Below are 16,817 nucleotides of genomic sequence, written 5' to 3' on the forward strand. Positions count from 1 at the left end.
TCGACAAAGTGCAGCAAAATAGCATTGAGGCAACAATCATCTCTCATCAACTGAGATGGGTAGGCCATATACACCGCATGGATGATACCAGGCTTCCTTGCAAAATTCTTTATGGTGAACTTTGCTCCGGCAGTAGACTTCATGGAGCCCCTCTTAAGCATTTTAAGGACCAGCTGAAACACATCGTGAAGACAATTGATATAGATATACAGACATGGGAAGAATGTGCTGAGGACCGCTCACCGTGGCGGAACACTACATCCACTGCTGTCAACTTGTTTGAAAGAGAATGCTGCAGACATCAAGAGGCCAAGCAACAAGCAAAAAAACTCTTGTCAATTACAACCCCACCCTCCTCCATCTATTCAGTGTGATTTGTGTGGACATATGTTTTATGCCAGGATTGGTCTGTTTAGTCATTGTAGACACATCCATAAACTGAGTTGAACTGGTCAATGTATGCAGGAAGGAGTTATATATACTCGGATCGAGTTACAGCCGATGACGACGATAATCAACTGACAAAGAAGACTACATAGTTGACAATTAAACACTTCTTTGTGAAATAATGATTGTTAAGTGCCTAGCGAGAACACTTCAGCTACAAAGATTTTTCGAAAGGAAATCCGCGATGGAAACTGAACCAACTACAGCATTATCACATTCTTCTGATGTAGATGATCCAGAGCCTATTTAGGGATTGTAGATGGACTTAATTTTGCCTTAAAATGTGTTTCAGAAACATGATAATGGTTTTTTTTTTTTTTTTTTTTTTTTTTTTTTTTTTTCTTATAAATACTAAGAATTTCTGCTATCTTAAACTTAATATGTGAGTAAAGAGACACTTAACCCTATATTTTACATACAAAATCACTCTCGATTTACGCAAGTTCAGTATGCATGGCAATTCCGCGGAATGTAACTATCGTGTCTACCTGTGCGTTCAAATTAGAAGCTGTGCTGAGAAAGGTTAATTAAGGCCACTGTCGCTATGTTTCCACTCAGCCCTTTCCTACCCCATTGTTGCCATAACATTATCTATGTCGGTGCGACATACAGCAAATCGTGTAAAGAAAAAAAAAGTACCTCAGGAAAGTCTCCGTTGACATGGATAACTGGAGCAGCAATCATCTTGGCCAGGTCCGAGCAGTACCTGGAAGAACGTCCTCTGTCGCCAGGAGTGGTGAAGCCGACCTGGTTGTTGACAATCAGGTGAACTGAGCCCCCAACTTCAAAGTGTGGGACCTTTGTCATCCCCAGCATCTCCTGATTAATGCCCTGAGCTGCAAAAGCAGCATCTCCGTGAACCTGTAAAGTCACATGGAATTGTATGAGATCACAATAATAATTGTCAATGTCATTTTAGAGTTTGAAATAATTTCAGTGGCTCCTAAAACACAATACTTTTAGTTGTATTTTCAGGAACACAAGCAAAAGCACTTCTGCTACAACTTACCCTCAACAAGGCAACATGTAACTTGTCATGTAAAAAAGAAAAGTGTCCTTGCCCAAGGTGGTGCAGCTCTTATTAGGCACAAACCCCCAATGGAGTTGAGTTGTAAGCACCAATCTCCTGCCAATCTTAAATCTTTGGCAGTGCCGGAAACTGAATCTGGCCCTCAAGCTATAGAGGCAGACAACTGATCATGTGAAATGCAGTGAGTGTGGAATCTATCCTTGTAATTTTCTATGTTTGTCCTGACAAATTATTTATTGTCTGCCTCTGTGGTGTAGTGGTTAGTGTGATTAACTGCCATCCCTGGAGGCCCGGGTTCAATTCCTGGTGGTGCTAGGACTGGAACGAGGTCTATTCAGCCTCAGGAGGTCAACTGAGTAGACAGGGGTTCAATTCCCACCTCAGCCATCTTTGAAGTGGTTTCCTGTAGTTTCTCACTTCTTCTCCAGGCAAATGCCGAGATGTACCTAACGTAAGACCTCGGCCGTTTCCTTCCCTACCCCTCCAATCTTCTCACCCCTCCACAAGGCCCCTGTTCAGCATAGTAGGTGAGACCCCCCTGGGTGAGGTACTGCTCCTCCTCTCCACTTGTATCCCTGACCAAATGTCTCACATTCAAGGACACTGCCCTTCAGGTGTTAAAGGTGGAATCCCTTGCTGAGTCTGAGAGAAAAACCAACCCTGGATGGTAAACGGATTAAGGAGGAAAGAAAGAAAGAAAGAAAGAAAGAAAGAAAGAAAGAAAGAAAGAAAGAAAAGGTTTACTTATTGTCATCATGAAGCAGACTGTGACTGGAAACTGTACGCTACACAAGAACAGATCACTTGTGGTGTGGTAAGGAAAGTTTTCTGCTTAATTGTACAACTTAACCTTTTCACTGTTAGTATGTTGAGCAATTATCAGAACCCTCCAAAAAAATGAGGAAAAAAAGAAGAAATGTCATCTGAACTGGCAAAAGAATTCCAGAATATCCTTCAGGTTTATCTTTGAATAAAAATTAAGGACAGAGAAGATCAAGGTTGTCCATTACAGTCAAAAATACACTTTCGTACAAAAAGTTCAAGTGGTATGGTCCGAGTTCCAAGCTGTCAGTGGAGAGATGGCGTGGAATGACACTAATAGAAGTTTGAATGGTATTTTTAAAAGCATGAAAGATCACAATATGAATATAAAGTTGGAAATCAAGAGGACAAATAGGGCCAAATATTTATTTATGGGAAGAGAATTAATTGATTGGATTGGATTTGGATTGGATTGGATTTATCTATTTATTTATTTATTTATTTATTTATTTATTTATTTATTATGGTTCATGTTTGTGGGTTACTGTAGTCACGTCCTAGTTCGTGAACCATGGGTAATGGCTGAGTGCTCTAGTAAGTGGTCCTGAGAGTAGGGATACCAGTTGCTATGGAATGGGAGTGGGCATCTCGGACATATTCTGAGTCGTGGCCCTCCTTGTGCTCAGGCGGCTAGGACTATACAATTCACCGGTGGTCCATAACCCGTTAGAGGAGAGATCCTCACTTGGACTATGTGCAAGTAGGGCAGCATCCTGCTTCATGAATTTACCGAGCTCAGAACACTTTAAGCAAGCCTCGGACCTATGGGAGTAACGGAGTCCCACTCCCATTTGACAGGCGAGGGACACTCCTTGGAAACAACTTGGCAAACGAAATGGAGTTCGATGGGGAGCTATCAATATTAATGGGGCTTATGGAAGAAAGAAGGTAGAACTGGCTGAGTCAGCAAAGAGGATGCATCTGGATGTGCTAGGAGTAAGTGATATTCGGGTAAGGGGAGATAATGAGAGAGAGATAGGAGATTATAAAGTGTACTTGACTGATGTTAGAAAGGGAAGGGCAGAGTCTGGGGTAGGGCTCTTTATCAGGAATACCATTGCATGCAACATAGTTTCTGTTAGGCACGTAAATGAGCGAATAATGTGGGTAGATTTGTCAGTGGGAGGAATTAGGACAAGAATTGTGTCCGTGTATTCACCATGTGAGAGTGCAGATGAGGATGAAGTTGACAAGTTTTACGAAGCATTGAGTGACATTGTGGTCGGGGTCAACAGCAAGGATAGAATAGTGCTAATGGGCGATTTCAATGCGAGAGTTGGGAATAGAACTGAAGGATAAGAAAGGGTGATTGGTAAATGTGGGGAAGATATGGAAGCTAATGGGAATGGGAAGCGTTTGCTGGACTTCTGTGCTAGTATGGGTTTTGCTGTTACGAATACATTCTTAAAGCATAAGGCTATTCACCGCTACACATGGGAGGCTAGGGGTACCAGATCCATAACAGACTATATCTTAACAGACTTTGAATTCAGGAAATCTTTTAGGAATGTACGAGTTTTTCGCGGATTTTTCGATGATACAGACCACTATCTGATCTGTCGTGAATTAAGTATCTCTAGGCCTAGGGTAGAGAAAGTGAAATCTGTCTGCAAACGAATAAGGGTACAAAGTCTCCAGGACGAGGAAATTAGACAGAAGTACATGGATATGATTAGTGAGAAGTTTCAAACAGTAGACAGTAAGCAGGTTCAGGAAATAGAAAGTGAATGGGTGGCATACAGGGATGCTGTAATAGAAACAGCAAGGGAATGCCTAGGAACAACTGTGTGTAAAGATGGGAAAAGGTGAACATCTTGGTGGAATGATGAAGTGAGAGCAGCCTATAAACGTAAAAAGAAGGCTTATAAGAAATGGCTCCAAACAAGGGCTGAGGCAGATAGGGAGTTGTATGTAGATGAAAGAAACAGAGCGAAACAAATAGTTGTTGAATCCAAAAAGAAGTCATGGGAAGATTTTGGTAATAACCTGGAAAGGCTAGGTCAAGCAGCAGGGAAACCTTTCTGGACAGTAATAAAGAATCTTAGGAAGGGAGGGAAAAAGGAAATGAACAGTGTTTTGAGTAATTCAGGTGAACTCATAATAGATCCCAGGGAATCACTGGAGAGGTGGAGGGAATATTTTGAACATCTTCTCAATGTAAAAGGAAATCATCATGGTGGTGTGGCGAACAGCCAAGCTCATGGGGAGGAGGAAAAGGATGTTGGTGAAATTATGCTTGAGGAAGTGGAAAGGATAGTAAATAAACTCCATTGTCATAAGGCAGCAGGAATAGATGAAATTAGACCTGAAATGGTGAAGTATAATGGGAAGGCAGGGATGAAATGGCTTCATAGAGTAGTAAAATTAGCGTGGAGTGTTGGTAAGGTACCTTCAGATTGGACAAAAGCAATAATTGCACCTATCTATAAGCAAGGAAACAGGAAGGATTGCAACAACTATTGAGGTATCTCATTGATTAGTATACCAGGCAAAGTATTCACTGGCATCCTGGAAGGGAGGGTGCAATCAGTCGTTGAGAGAAAGTTGGATGAAAACCAGTGTGGTTTCAGACCACAGAGAGGCTGTCAGGATCAGATTTTCAGTATGCGCCAGGTAATTGAAAAATGCTACAAGAAGAATAGGCAGTTGTGTTTATGTTTCATAGATCTAGAGAAAGCATATGACAGGGTACCAAGGGAAAAGATGTTCGCCATACTGGGGGACTATGGAATTAAAGGTAGATTATTAAAATCAATCAAAGGCATTTATGTTGACAATTGGGCTTCAGTGATAATTGATGGCAGAATGAGTTCTTGGTTCAGGGTACTTACAGGGGTTAGACAAGGCTGTAATCTTTCACCTTTGCTGTTTGTAGTTTACATGGATCATCTACTGAAAGGTATAAAATGGCAGGGAGGGATTCAATTAGGTGGAAATGTAGTAAGCAGTTTGGCCTATGCTGACGACTTGGTCTTAATGGCAGACTGTGTCAAAAGAATGCAGTCTAATATCTTGGAACTTGAAAATAGGTGCAATGAGTATGGTATGAAAATTAGCCTCTCGAAGACTAAATTGATGTCAGTAGGTAAGAAATTCAACAGAATTGAATGTCAGATTGGTGATACAAAGCTAGAACAGGTCGATAATTTCAACTATTTAGGTTGTGTGTTCTCCCAGGATGGTAATATAGTAAGTGAGATTGAATCAAGGTGTAGTAAAGCTAATGCAGTGAGCTCGCAGTTGCGATCAGCAGTATTCTGTAAGAAGGAAGTCAGTTCCCAGACGAAACTATCTTTACATCGGTCTGTTTTCAGACCAACTTTGCTTTACGGGAGCGAAAGCTGGGTGGACTCAGGATATCTTATTCATAAGTTAGAAGTAACAGACATAAAAGTAGCGAGAATGATTGCTGGTACAAACAGGTGGGAACAATGGCAGGAGGGTACATGGAATGAGGAGATAAAGGCTAATTTAGGAATGAACTCGACGGATGAAGCTGTACGCATAAACCGGCTTCGGTGGTGGGATCATGTGAGGCGAATGGAGGAGGATAAGTTATCTAGGAGAATAATGGACTCTGTTATGGAGGGTAAGATAAGTAGAGGGAGACCAAGACGACGATGGTTAGACTCGGTTTCTAACGATTTAAAGATAGGAGGTATAGAACTAAATGAGGCCACAACACAAGTTGCAAATCGAGGATTGTGGCGACGTTTAGTAAATTCTCAGAGGCTTGCAGACTGAACGCTGAAAGGCATAACAGTCTATAATGATAATTTATTTATTTATTTATTTATTTATTTATTTATTTATTTATTTATTTATTTATTTATTTATTTATTTATTTATTTATTTATTTATTTATTTATTTAATTCATTATTTATTTATTAGGAACAGTACAGTGATTGGAGTTATTTACCAAGGTAGATGTTCAATAAATGTCCAAATTCATTTCAATTATTTAAGAAAAGACTAGGTAAACAACAGACAGGGAATGTGCCACCTTGACGACTGCTCTAAATGCAGATCAGTGGTGATTGATTGAATAATAATAATAATAATAATAATAATAATAATAATAATAATAATAATAATAATAATAATAATAATAATAATAATAATAACATGGCCTTGGCTACCGTGTGTGGACATTTTAAATTTGATGCCATCTGGCTCCATGTTCATCAATTCCGATGTTCCCTTTTACTCTTGACCTACTAGATGATAGAGTAAACTGGATCTCTCTTGGGTGTTAGTTTTAACTAATTATGTCAGGTAAACACCAAATGTGTCACCAGCGATCCTTACATGCCAACATTGTATGATATGACAAACATCTGACTACATCAGATGGTAGGTTAGTTGGTATCCTTGAAAATGGTTTATCGTGGTTTTCAATTTTCACACCTGGAAAGTGCTGAGTTGTACCTTTATCAAAAACACAAACTCCTATCCCTTTCCTAGTAACAAAAATCTGTGTCTGTTAGTTTGATGGTGAACAGCTGAAAAATGAAATTAATTCTTTTAAATTTTACCTGAAGATTGACAACTTTGTCACTCCATCGTCCAGTGTCTGAATAGGCCCCATCTCCCAGGGACTGCTGCCTTGCTCTCGTCTTGCCCATGGAGACAGGGTTCACTGCCTGCAGACAGACAAGATCTTGACCAGTTCAGTGTTATTAAATATCGATAATTCTAGACAACAATACCTTCTGAATCTTACCTCTAGATGTGAAGGATTGTACAACACTGTGACGTGAAGTATCTTCTTGTTGATATTCAGGTCGACAGAACTAACTGACAAACAAAGAAACAAACAATTATATTAAGGGAGACTCCACCCTAAAACTTCAATTTTTTGACAAAAATTTCAATGGCTACTTCAGATCTTTGGAGTTTTTACTTTTACATCCCAAAACAATTTAGCTGTATTCGAATTACAAATATGTCTAAAAAATATCTGAAATAAGGAAGAAGTACTTAAGTACTTTAATCTTCCAAATAGGAGGTCAATATTTACCACGATACACAGTACACTTCCACGTTAAAAACCCCCTTCACATTGTTCACAAGACCCACCTTAAACGTACTGTACCAGGAAGGCATAGGCCCTGACACATATGAGTTATAAAATCTTTATTTATGAGTGAACAGCTAAGTTGTTATGTACGAACAGCTGTGCAAGAGAATGTTCTCATCCCTACTGCACTGCGTGAGGAAGACAGCACGAGAAGGGCAAGGTCGAGTGACATCAGCACTGCTTGTAGCTCACCTCCCCGCAGAAACGTCTCGAAACTATTTTTTAAGCTTCTCAATGACTGAACCAATAAATATGAGACTAACACCAAATTGTAGCCCACATTTTAAAAGTACAACCCTGCAAATTTGAGATTAATCCATCCAGTGGTTTCAAAGATATAACGAGTTGAAGTTTGGGAAGTATTATCAACCCTCTATCGCCCGGCTCAGAGTGCTGCTCCCAGCCGGATATAAATAGGTCGACGAACCGAGGGTATAGTCAGTATATCTTAAACTCTACGATCATGACAAGACATCAGTATGCTCCGTCGTGCTTCGCGAGAGACATAAAAGTTACACTCTAGAATTTTGAATTGTGCGAAGAAGTCGCAAGTAAAGTTTCAGCCGCGTCATGGCGTGTGAAATGTTATAAAATTTTCTCCGATTAAACCATCATTGTATAAGATTTACAAGTGTCTTAACTAAGTGAATTTATGATAGAGACTGTGCACTGAAGTATAATTGGGAATTCAAGTGTTTAATTTACTAGTTGACGGTATTGTGGACTTTGTCAATCTCTCATAATTTTGAACTTTGTCATTGACAGTGACAGCATACTAGGATATTGTGTGTGATAAACTGAACTTCCAATTTATAACAATTTAATTAATTCTGAGACGTATTTCTCGTATGATAGTACGATTATGAACTGTGTGAAATACTATTCCACTAAATATTCAACTAATAACAGGACTAAAAGTGACTATTTTTTGCGTATTTTCTCTAACGTTTGATTATTACCCAGAGAAAGTAACTGAATGTTAAGGACTTTTTATGGCAATATTAGGTCATACAAACTCGTATCATGCAAATTCAGTCAAAAAAACTTCATCCATGAACATTATTATTCCAGAGACTGTTATAGGAGTGATATTAATGGCATTTTCTCGAGTGTTTCATGGACTGTGATGATTACTTTGCAATTGAACCTAAGACATAATCAGTGACTGTTATGTACAGTGACAGTGTTCAATTCTTATTCTATAAACTGTGAGTGAAAGACTGTGTTTTCCATTTTGAAACTGACTGTAGGTCACTACTGCATTAACTTGACTTATAGATCATACTGTAGCATAGACTGTGATATTCTGAGTCATGTATTTAACATCGTAAAACAGAAGTGAGAATACGAACAGTGCATTAAGACTTGTGTCAGTGTAAAATACCAATCTTAATAATAATTACGAGTTCTACAGCCCATTATATTGTGCCAATTGAACTTTCCGCGTTTCAACATGTTCTTTAAAAAGAACATCGGAAATCTTGGCGAAGTGTCGTGATATTACACTGCGTAGAATGTCATTTCCAGCGTGGGATTAAACGTGGTTTCTTCAATCGTCATCTCAAGCAAGGGATTGATCGTGATTTCGACGAGGGATAATAACGTGGTGTCTTCATTGAATGGATGCGTCACGCTGCTGGTGCTGAGTTAGAGTCTTGGCTGCACGCTGCAGAATGTTCCAGTCACCAAGCCGCAGGACAGTACTTCATCAATCCTTATAAACAGATTGCAGGTGATATAAGTGTTTTTCATGTATTTTTTGAATGAGTAATTCCACTTAGACACTATCTGACTTTTAACAAAGCACTCAATCACTTATAGTGCTACATTTGTCAAGAGAAAAGTGCTTCGTGTGAATTTTAATCCTACCATTCCTAATAATTCAAGAAGACTTCATGTCTTATTTTTGAACTGTAGATTTCTCTTTAAAATCTTTTATAAATTAAAGTCATTTCACTTAGATGAACTACAGAGGGTTTGCCATAAAGCAAGTGCACTATTTTATTTTATTATAAAATCAATTTAGATGAACTGTAGGAGTATACAGCCGGCCCCGTGGTGTAGGGGTAGCGTGCCTGCCTCTTACCCAGAGGCCCCGGGTTCGAATCCCGGCCAGGCCAGGGATTTTTACCTGGACCTGAGGGTTGGTTCGAGGTCCATTCAGCTTACGTGATTAGAATTGAGGAGCTATCTGACGGTGAGATACCGGCCCCGGTCTAGAAAGCCAAGAATATCGGCCGAGAGGATCCGTCGTGCTGACCACACGCCACCTCGTAATCTGCAGGCCTTCGGGCTGAGCAGCGGTTGCTTGGTAGACCAAGGCCCTTCAAGGGCTGTAGTGCCATGGGGTTTGGTTTGGTTTTGGCAGGAGTATACAGCAAGTGAGTGAATACTTTTATTTGAACTATCAGATCGTTAATGGAAGTGTGTGTTAATATTATGTTTAAAATCTTAGAAAAATTGTAGGTTTGCATCACAGTGATGGACTTGGTTTTTACGCAACCTAGAAATTTGATTAAATGAAGTACTATGTGCAAAGTGTTATTTTGAAATTTAAAGCTATATAAGAGATCTTAGATGAACTGTAGGGTGTTTATGATCTCAGAAAATTGGTATTCCTTTTGGACATTTTTAACATCAAGTGGATGTCTCAGAATATAACAGCGCCAATATTTCATTTGTGCATTTTGAAAAGGTTGACTGAAAATTTAATTTTGACAATTCAACTGCAGGGTGATTTACATGAAAATTTCAATAAATATTGTCAAAATATTTTACCATTTATTATTCACCCTGCAAAAATATCCTTCTCTGTACCTCCTCCAATAAGTAACCGCACACTACCTGTGATCCTTCCCATGCTCTGGCCCCATAATCATTTCCTGGTACAGTACTAATCCCCTAACAAGATTTCTTTTTCCCCCCCCATTTTCCTCCCCTCCAGACCTACCACATTTTATATCTCCTTCTCACAAGACTAACGTCTTTTACCACTGACTGATTTCATATTCATCAGAATTAAAATTTTATCAGGTATAAATTACTAGTGACTCAAATAAGTTCTCGACGCTCTGGTTGACGCATATCACGTGTGAGTGTTTTAAATGACTCTTTACTTTGGAAGCCTATCGGATCCTTCTATTGAACGGATGCACAAAGACTATATATTGAAGAACCTTCTTTTATTCTTTGAATAATGAGAGACTTCATGTTTACTTCAATGTATTACTGCACCAGATTTAATTATTAAGCCGTTACTCTTCTGTTATGACACATGGTGTGAATAGTCATTTACAGATTATGTCTTTGCTTATATATTTGTGATTCATTTTATGGCTGATGATGACATTATATATGTCAAAACTGGTCCCAAAGTTGAATAAAAGGTATTTGTAATATAAACACGTACCTAATTAGTATTGAAAAGGTTGAACCTAATAGATATCTTATTATTGCTGGTTCACTTGTCGAGGGACTGTGTCACTGATTTTCTTTTCTATTCTGTTAGTAATTGCGTAGCACACCGTAAAAATGATGTAGCAGCATTAAGAGAAATAATTTAATTCCTGCATTGATTGTGGGTCAATAAAGGCAATAGAACACGGTTGTTACAGTGAAAATAAAGGTTAATCAGTATAACAAGGGACGTTACACATGAAAGCAAGTTACTCCTTACAGGTTTTTGCAACATTGATGCTCTTGGGAAAAATGTTGAAAGCACACAGTGGTTCTACACCAACCTCACCTAACGAAGCAAGGATAAGGGCTTAATATCACATGTTCCATGCTTTTTTTCCAGCGCAAAAATAACTTTGCCTAATTTGATTACCATTATCCATTGTCCCATACGACTATAAGTGTATGTCAGCATGCCCTCAAATCAGCTGTTGGACAGTGCAAGTTGCGGGTTGGGTATGGAGTAGCAGCCTGCATAGCCAAGTGCACTAATTCAAACATACAAACTTTCTGTAGGTTGCAGAAGTTAATTTCCGAAAGGAGTATTCTGGCCAATGTTTTATTGTTGGCTCATTTAATGTGTGTGCATAATTTACGTAAGATTGGCGATTCCCTGGTACGTGTTCTTCCTTTGTAAGTAATGGAAAGGAACAAGCAAGTGATTCAAGACATAAAAAAATGGTATAAAATTCCCATTTGGCAAAATCAAATTAACATAAATATGTCTCTCCATCATGGCCATCCATCACTACTTCACATCACTGTTGGTAGGTAATATCATGTCACACATTTCAGCCGTAAGAAGTGTGTATATACCGGGCGAGTTGGCCGTGCGCGTTGAGGCGCGCGGCTGTGAGCTTGCATCCGGGAGATAGTAGGTTCGAATCCCACTATCGGCAGCCCTGAAGATGGTTTTCCGTGGTTTCCCATTTTCACACCAGGCAAATGCTGGGGCTGTACCTTAATTAAGGCCACGGCCACTTCCTTCCAACTCCTAGGCCTTTCCTATCCCATCGTCGCCATAAGACCTATCTGTGTCGGAGCGACGTAAAGCCCCTAGCAAAAAAAAAAAAGAAGTGTGTATTGTAAGGTGTATGCTTGTACGTGAACTGCTTCATTTCTTTTGTCCCTCTACTTGTCGAGTGTTATTTTCACGATATTAACATAAGGCTCTTTAGTTTTTAGATATGTAAATTATTTTATATTTTAGGCGATTAGATGAGATAAAATTAGAACATAATTTTTATATATAAGTACGGCCATGTTAATTGTAGTTTATATGAAGTTGCAACTGTAATCGGGACAGAAAGTCATGTAGTGTGAAATTAATTAATTTACGTCAAAATGAGCATGTCAAGTGCAGGTGCAAAAATGCTATTTTGCTTTACGTCGCTCCGACACAGATAGGTCTTATGGCGACGATGGGACAGGAAAGGCCTAGGAATGGGAAGGAAGCGGCCGTGGCCTTAATTAAGGTACAGCCCCAGCATTTGCCTGGTGTGAAAATGGGAAACCACGGAAAACCATCTTCAGGGCTGCCGACAGTGGGATTCGAACCCACTATCTCCCGGATGCGAGCTCATAGCTGCGCGCCCCTAACCGCACGGCCAACTCACCCGGTGGTGCAAAAATGAAGGACTCGCAGTCCTAATAAGTTAGTAACTTGGACTAAATTGATTCTTTGGCCGTACTGTTAAATGCCAAAGAGAAGGGGTCCTTTTTAACTTTACACCTGCTTCTGTTCAACACAATTCATTCTAAATAAAAGAACACCTGTGATGAGCGGCTCATATGACACACAAACCAAACAAAGAAGCTGTAAAGGAATTTGTCTTTGGTCAGCAGGAAACAAGAAATTTAAGGAGATTTGATTTACATCCACTTACTGTAATGACTGACGACATCTCCTGTAGCCTTGACACCATCAGGAAACTCTGGCAGACCCTTTAACTTCCTGAAGATCATGGCTGGAGGGAAGTGTAGGAGTCCTGTGAGAAAGTTGAGTCGTCCACGGTGAGGCATGCAAACAACCACCTGCTGTACGCCGTCTGTGGGATGGAAGATACCCATTAGCAAGCAGTTAAATAAAGCAGTGTCAGGATCTTCAAGTCAGTTTTATATCTGGTCAAAAATATGTGTATGCAATCTGAGAATTTAAGTCATTGGTGCCAGTGCATATACCATCCATTCTTGGCTGACACTTTCAGTGTCCCATACTCCTCGGCATTTTAAAATTGATTCCAAACTTCAGTTCTTCAAACAAATTTGCTGCAATTCCACTTACAGTTAGCCATTATGTAACTCAGTGTCAGTGCCAAAGAACTGTTCTACATTCAACTAATTGATTAACTCATTTTTTCTCAAGGTAGATAAGTTTCATGTACCATATAGATGATAGACAACTGTGGTATGGAGTTAGATCCACCTAATCAATACAAATTTGTTTACTAAATCACTGTATTATTTACACGGATATATACATAGATATGGGATTAGTTTTGACCCGAGTTGGGGTCACCATCAGCCTTGTAAGTTAACCTAGAAACCAAATCACTATAGTACATAATAAGATTTGTGCTTCCTTGAATGTACTATTAACATGATGTCTCCTTTTCCATGGTGATTTGTACAATTTAACTCCAATCTTACCTCATGTGAACTTAATTTATAATATAATTTATAATATAATTTATAAGATAAGTGATGTAACCTTACATTACTAAGTTTACATGTATTGAAAAGGTGGAACCATTACATAATTTTATTAATTTTAATTGTGATCTCAGTTTAATATGGACCATAATGAAATTTGTATCTTTCAAATTTAACCAATCGAGTATCTAACAGTTGGAGCGACTCATAAACAATGTGCCAGTTGTGATAATATGTAGTCAAAATTCAAATTACAATCTCTAGCAGTCAAATGTATTATATTTTCATATTTCACAACCAAATCATGGCTTATGATATGTTAAAGGGACCCACAAACAATGTTGCCTAGTTGTACTTCCTTTAAAACAATAATCACCACCACCACTGTAACAGTATTTAACTATATCTAACTCTCAAATAGCATCCTTAATTGTACATATTACCAATGTGTATTTCCACTCCATGTTTCATAGCCAAATATAACTGATAGTTCACCATTGTGTTTTGTATTACTATATTTCAGATATGCTAGAATGTTCAAAATTGGCCAACACTAAACATGAGGATGTCAATACAACATCTTATTCTGTACAATACCAATTTGATTTTTAGGTTAACTTATAAGGCTGATGATGACCCCAACTCAGGTTGAAACTAGTCCCACACATAAACAGGGTGTAACAAAAATGTACGGCACAAATTGCAGGGCACATTCCTCACATGTAGACGAATAAATTATGTTATATGAACATGGGTCCGGAAATGCTTTGTTTCCATGTTACACCTCATTGTCTCCAACTCATAAATCATGGGAAACACACAAGAACAGAATGTATCATCTCGTCTGTTCACGAGGAAGACTTCTACAATAATGAAGGTTTAAATTTAAGAATGCTTTACTGTTGGTCTATAGTAAGTGATAATCTCGTTCATCACTAGATGACTCACTGTGTGCTAGCCTTCTGAGCACCAATTAAGATGTTTCTTGTTCCGTCATGTGTGCATGCAAAATAAACAGCAAAGTCATAGACAAATCAGGGACGAATATTATTTTTACAAGTTGCTTTACGTCATACCGACACAGATAGGTCATATGGTGATGATGGGCTAGGCCTTAATTAAGGTCTTGTTACAACATTGTTACAACTTCCGTCTGAGGTGAAACCAATAATTCTGGCGCCAATTTTCTCTAGTTGTAAGACCATCTGGATTAAAATTTGTGATAAAATATCACCAGGTGTGGAATTTCAGCTTGCATACATAGCAACCCGTTGAACCCAATTATGCAGTAGGAACACAAATATGAACACTGATGCATGGTTTGAGAGTGTATTTTTCCTGTGTTGTTGGGTGTGTTCTCCTAAATTTACGAATCCATCAACTTTTAATGTGTTGGTATTGAACTGAACCTCTTCTCTTAGTTTTACTTTGACAAATATGAGAATTCCCATGCGATTGATTTCACTCTTTTCATCGCAGAAATAGTTCTCAATACCACTAATGGCATGGGTGTTCACCCCATAAGGGCACTTAAAATCTTTAACTAATTTTCGCAGGTAAGCCTTCGAAGGAAGAGGAAGCATGTCATGCCTTAAACAGTGTCTATAGCCCTTAGGTGATTTAATTTTAACCAAGAGACTATCTAAAAGGAATTCATTGTCATATCTTGTCCCTTTCTTATTTTACTCATTTGGAACAAATATTTCAGATTCCCTGTGGGAATCAACACCTTTATCATCTGATGGCCAGGCAGGCATCAATTTTTAAAAATGAGACAAAGTCTCTCATAGTGCATTGGCACTGCCAGTGGCTCCAAGTAGCCTACGCAGTGGCCTCCACGGTATGCACTAGCCATGTGTCTTGGTGGGTTGCCATTTACCAACTGATGAGCCCAACTTGGCACACTGGGGCGAAACGCTGGCAACCAGGAATGAGTTAGCTGGAAAATTTATATAATGTCCAATAACAGACCAACTATATTGGTATTATAAATTTACTCATTTGGAGCAAATATTTCAGGTTCCCTATGAGAATCAACATCTTTATCATCTAATGGCCAGGCAGCCATGAAAATGACACAAAGTCTCTCATAGTGCATTGGCACTGCTGGTGGCTCCAAATATCCTACGCAGAGACCTCCACGGTATGCACTAGCCATGCGTCTTGGTGGGTTGCCATTTACCAACTGATGATTGGCACACTGGGGCAAAATGCTGGCAACCAGGAATGAGTTAGCTGGAAAATCTATAATGTCCAATAACGGACCAACTAGATTGGTATTATTTTCTTCTTGTCAATGACACATTAATATGTTTTACAATGTGTTGACCCTTTCTTAACCACCTAGACTAATAGCAAGGCTGTAAAGTTACTGTACCTTTTGCACAGAGTTTGAAGAGCTCCGTGTAGAAACCCATCTTGCTTTCAGCTCCCTCTCCTCCGTACCTCTTCACCGTCACGAACTTGGTGGCCAGGAACTTGTCAAACGCCTGAGACTTGAGCATGTCTCCAGCAAGCTGCCTCCTTGTCTCATCGTCCAGCTCCGTTCTGGTCAACTCCTCCATTCTCTGGGCAAACCAGTCCTTCTCCTCTTCTTCCTAGAAAACATGATAATAATATTAATAATGACAATAAGAAGTTATCATTCCCATCATTACAACAAAGTCCTGATAATTCTAATTAATTGGGACTGGGGGCTGTTCAGATGGTCAAACTTTTGGATTATCAGAAATTACTTCTAAAACACATCATTGCTGCATACAGTATCTATGTGCTTATTGTTCTAGATTATTTCCTGGGCAAGCCAAAAATTTATTCAACACTATGTGGGCCCTATTCACCAGTAGAGATCTCAAGCTCAAGAAGTGGGGGTACTTAGGAAAACAGGCAAAACTTCGTGATTGTGGGGAAAAACAATCTACCTCATACATGTACAACTGTCAACTATGCCCTGTCCAAAGTGCACTTCAAAACCTCCTTCAAGTGACCAAGAGGGAATTACTGTCGCTGATTATTGGGTCGACTCAGCGTGACCGAACAAATTATACCTGTTAAGTGCAGTGTATTTTGTGTAAAGTAATGTGTCTGAGACAACCTGACTACTTGGAAAAGACTATTATGCTTTGGAAAGTGGAGGGGTCTCGGAGACTCCATCACATCCAACATGAACTTGTCACTGATTTGAAGTATATAGTTGAAGACAAAACACGTGGAGGCAGTCTATCCATGCACTCGCGATGATTGGATTTCGACTTGATGGCACCTAATCATCATCATCATCTGTACTGTTCATATTGTATCAACCCTCTGATATGAAATAATAATATTAT

The 16,817-nt window shown here is 39.1% G+C and overlaps 1 protein-coding gene across 1 annotated transcript in view; it reads right to left on the reverse strand.

The window, feature by feature from the left end:
• Positions 1 to 16,817, reverse strand: part of LOC136884541 (probable 2-oxoadipate dehydrogenase complex component E1 homolog) — a 112,844-nt gene that overhangs the window by 79,126 nt on the left and 16,901 nt on the right. The window contains exons 4-8 of the mRNA XM_067156792.2: positions 15,866 to 16,085; positions 12,723 to 12,884; positions 7,024 to 7,097; positions 6,836 to 6,943; positions 1,087 to 1,308 (exon numbers count right to left, since the gene is read on the reverse strand). Coding sequence (XP_067012893.2) covers positions 1,087 to 1,308; positions 6,836 to 6,943; positions 7,024 to 7,097; positions 12,723 to 12,884; positions 15,866 to 16,085 — 786 coding nt within the window. The remainder of the gene's footprint in view (positions 1 to 1,086; positions 1,309 to 6,835; positions 6,944 to 7,023; positions 7,098 to 12,722; positions 12,885 to 15,865; positions 16,086 to 16,817) is intronic.

The sequence above is a fragment of the Anabrus simplex genome, chromosome 12 (genome assembly GCF_040414725.1).
Source record: "Anabrus simplex isolate iqAnaSimp1 chromosome 12, ASM4041472v1, whole genome shotgun sequence".
In the NCBI taxonomy this organism is placed as follows: domain Eukaryota; kingdom Metazoa; phylum Arthropoda; class Insecta; order Orthoptera; family Tettigoniidae; genus Anabrus; species Anabrus simplex.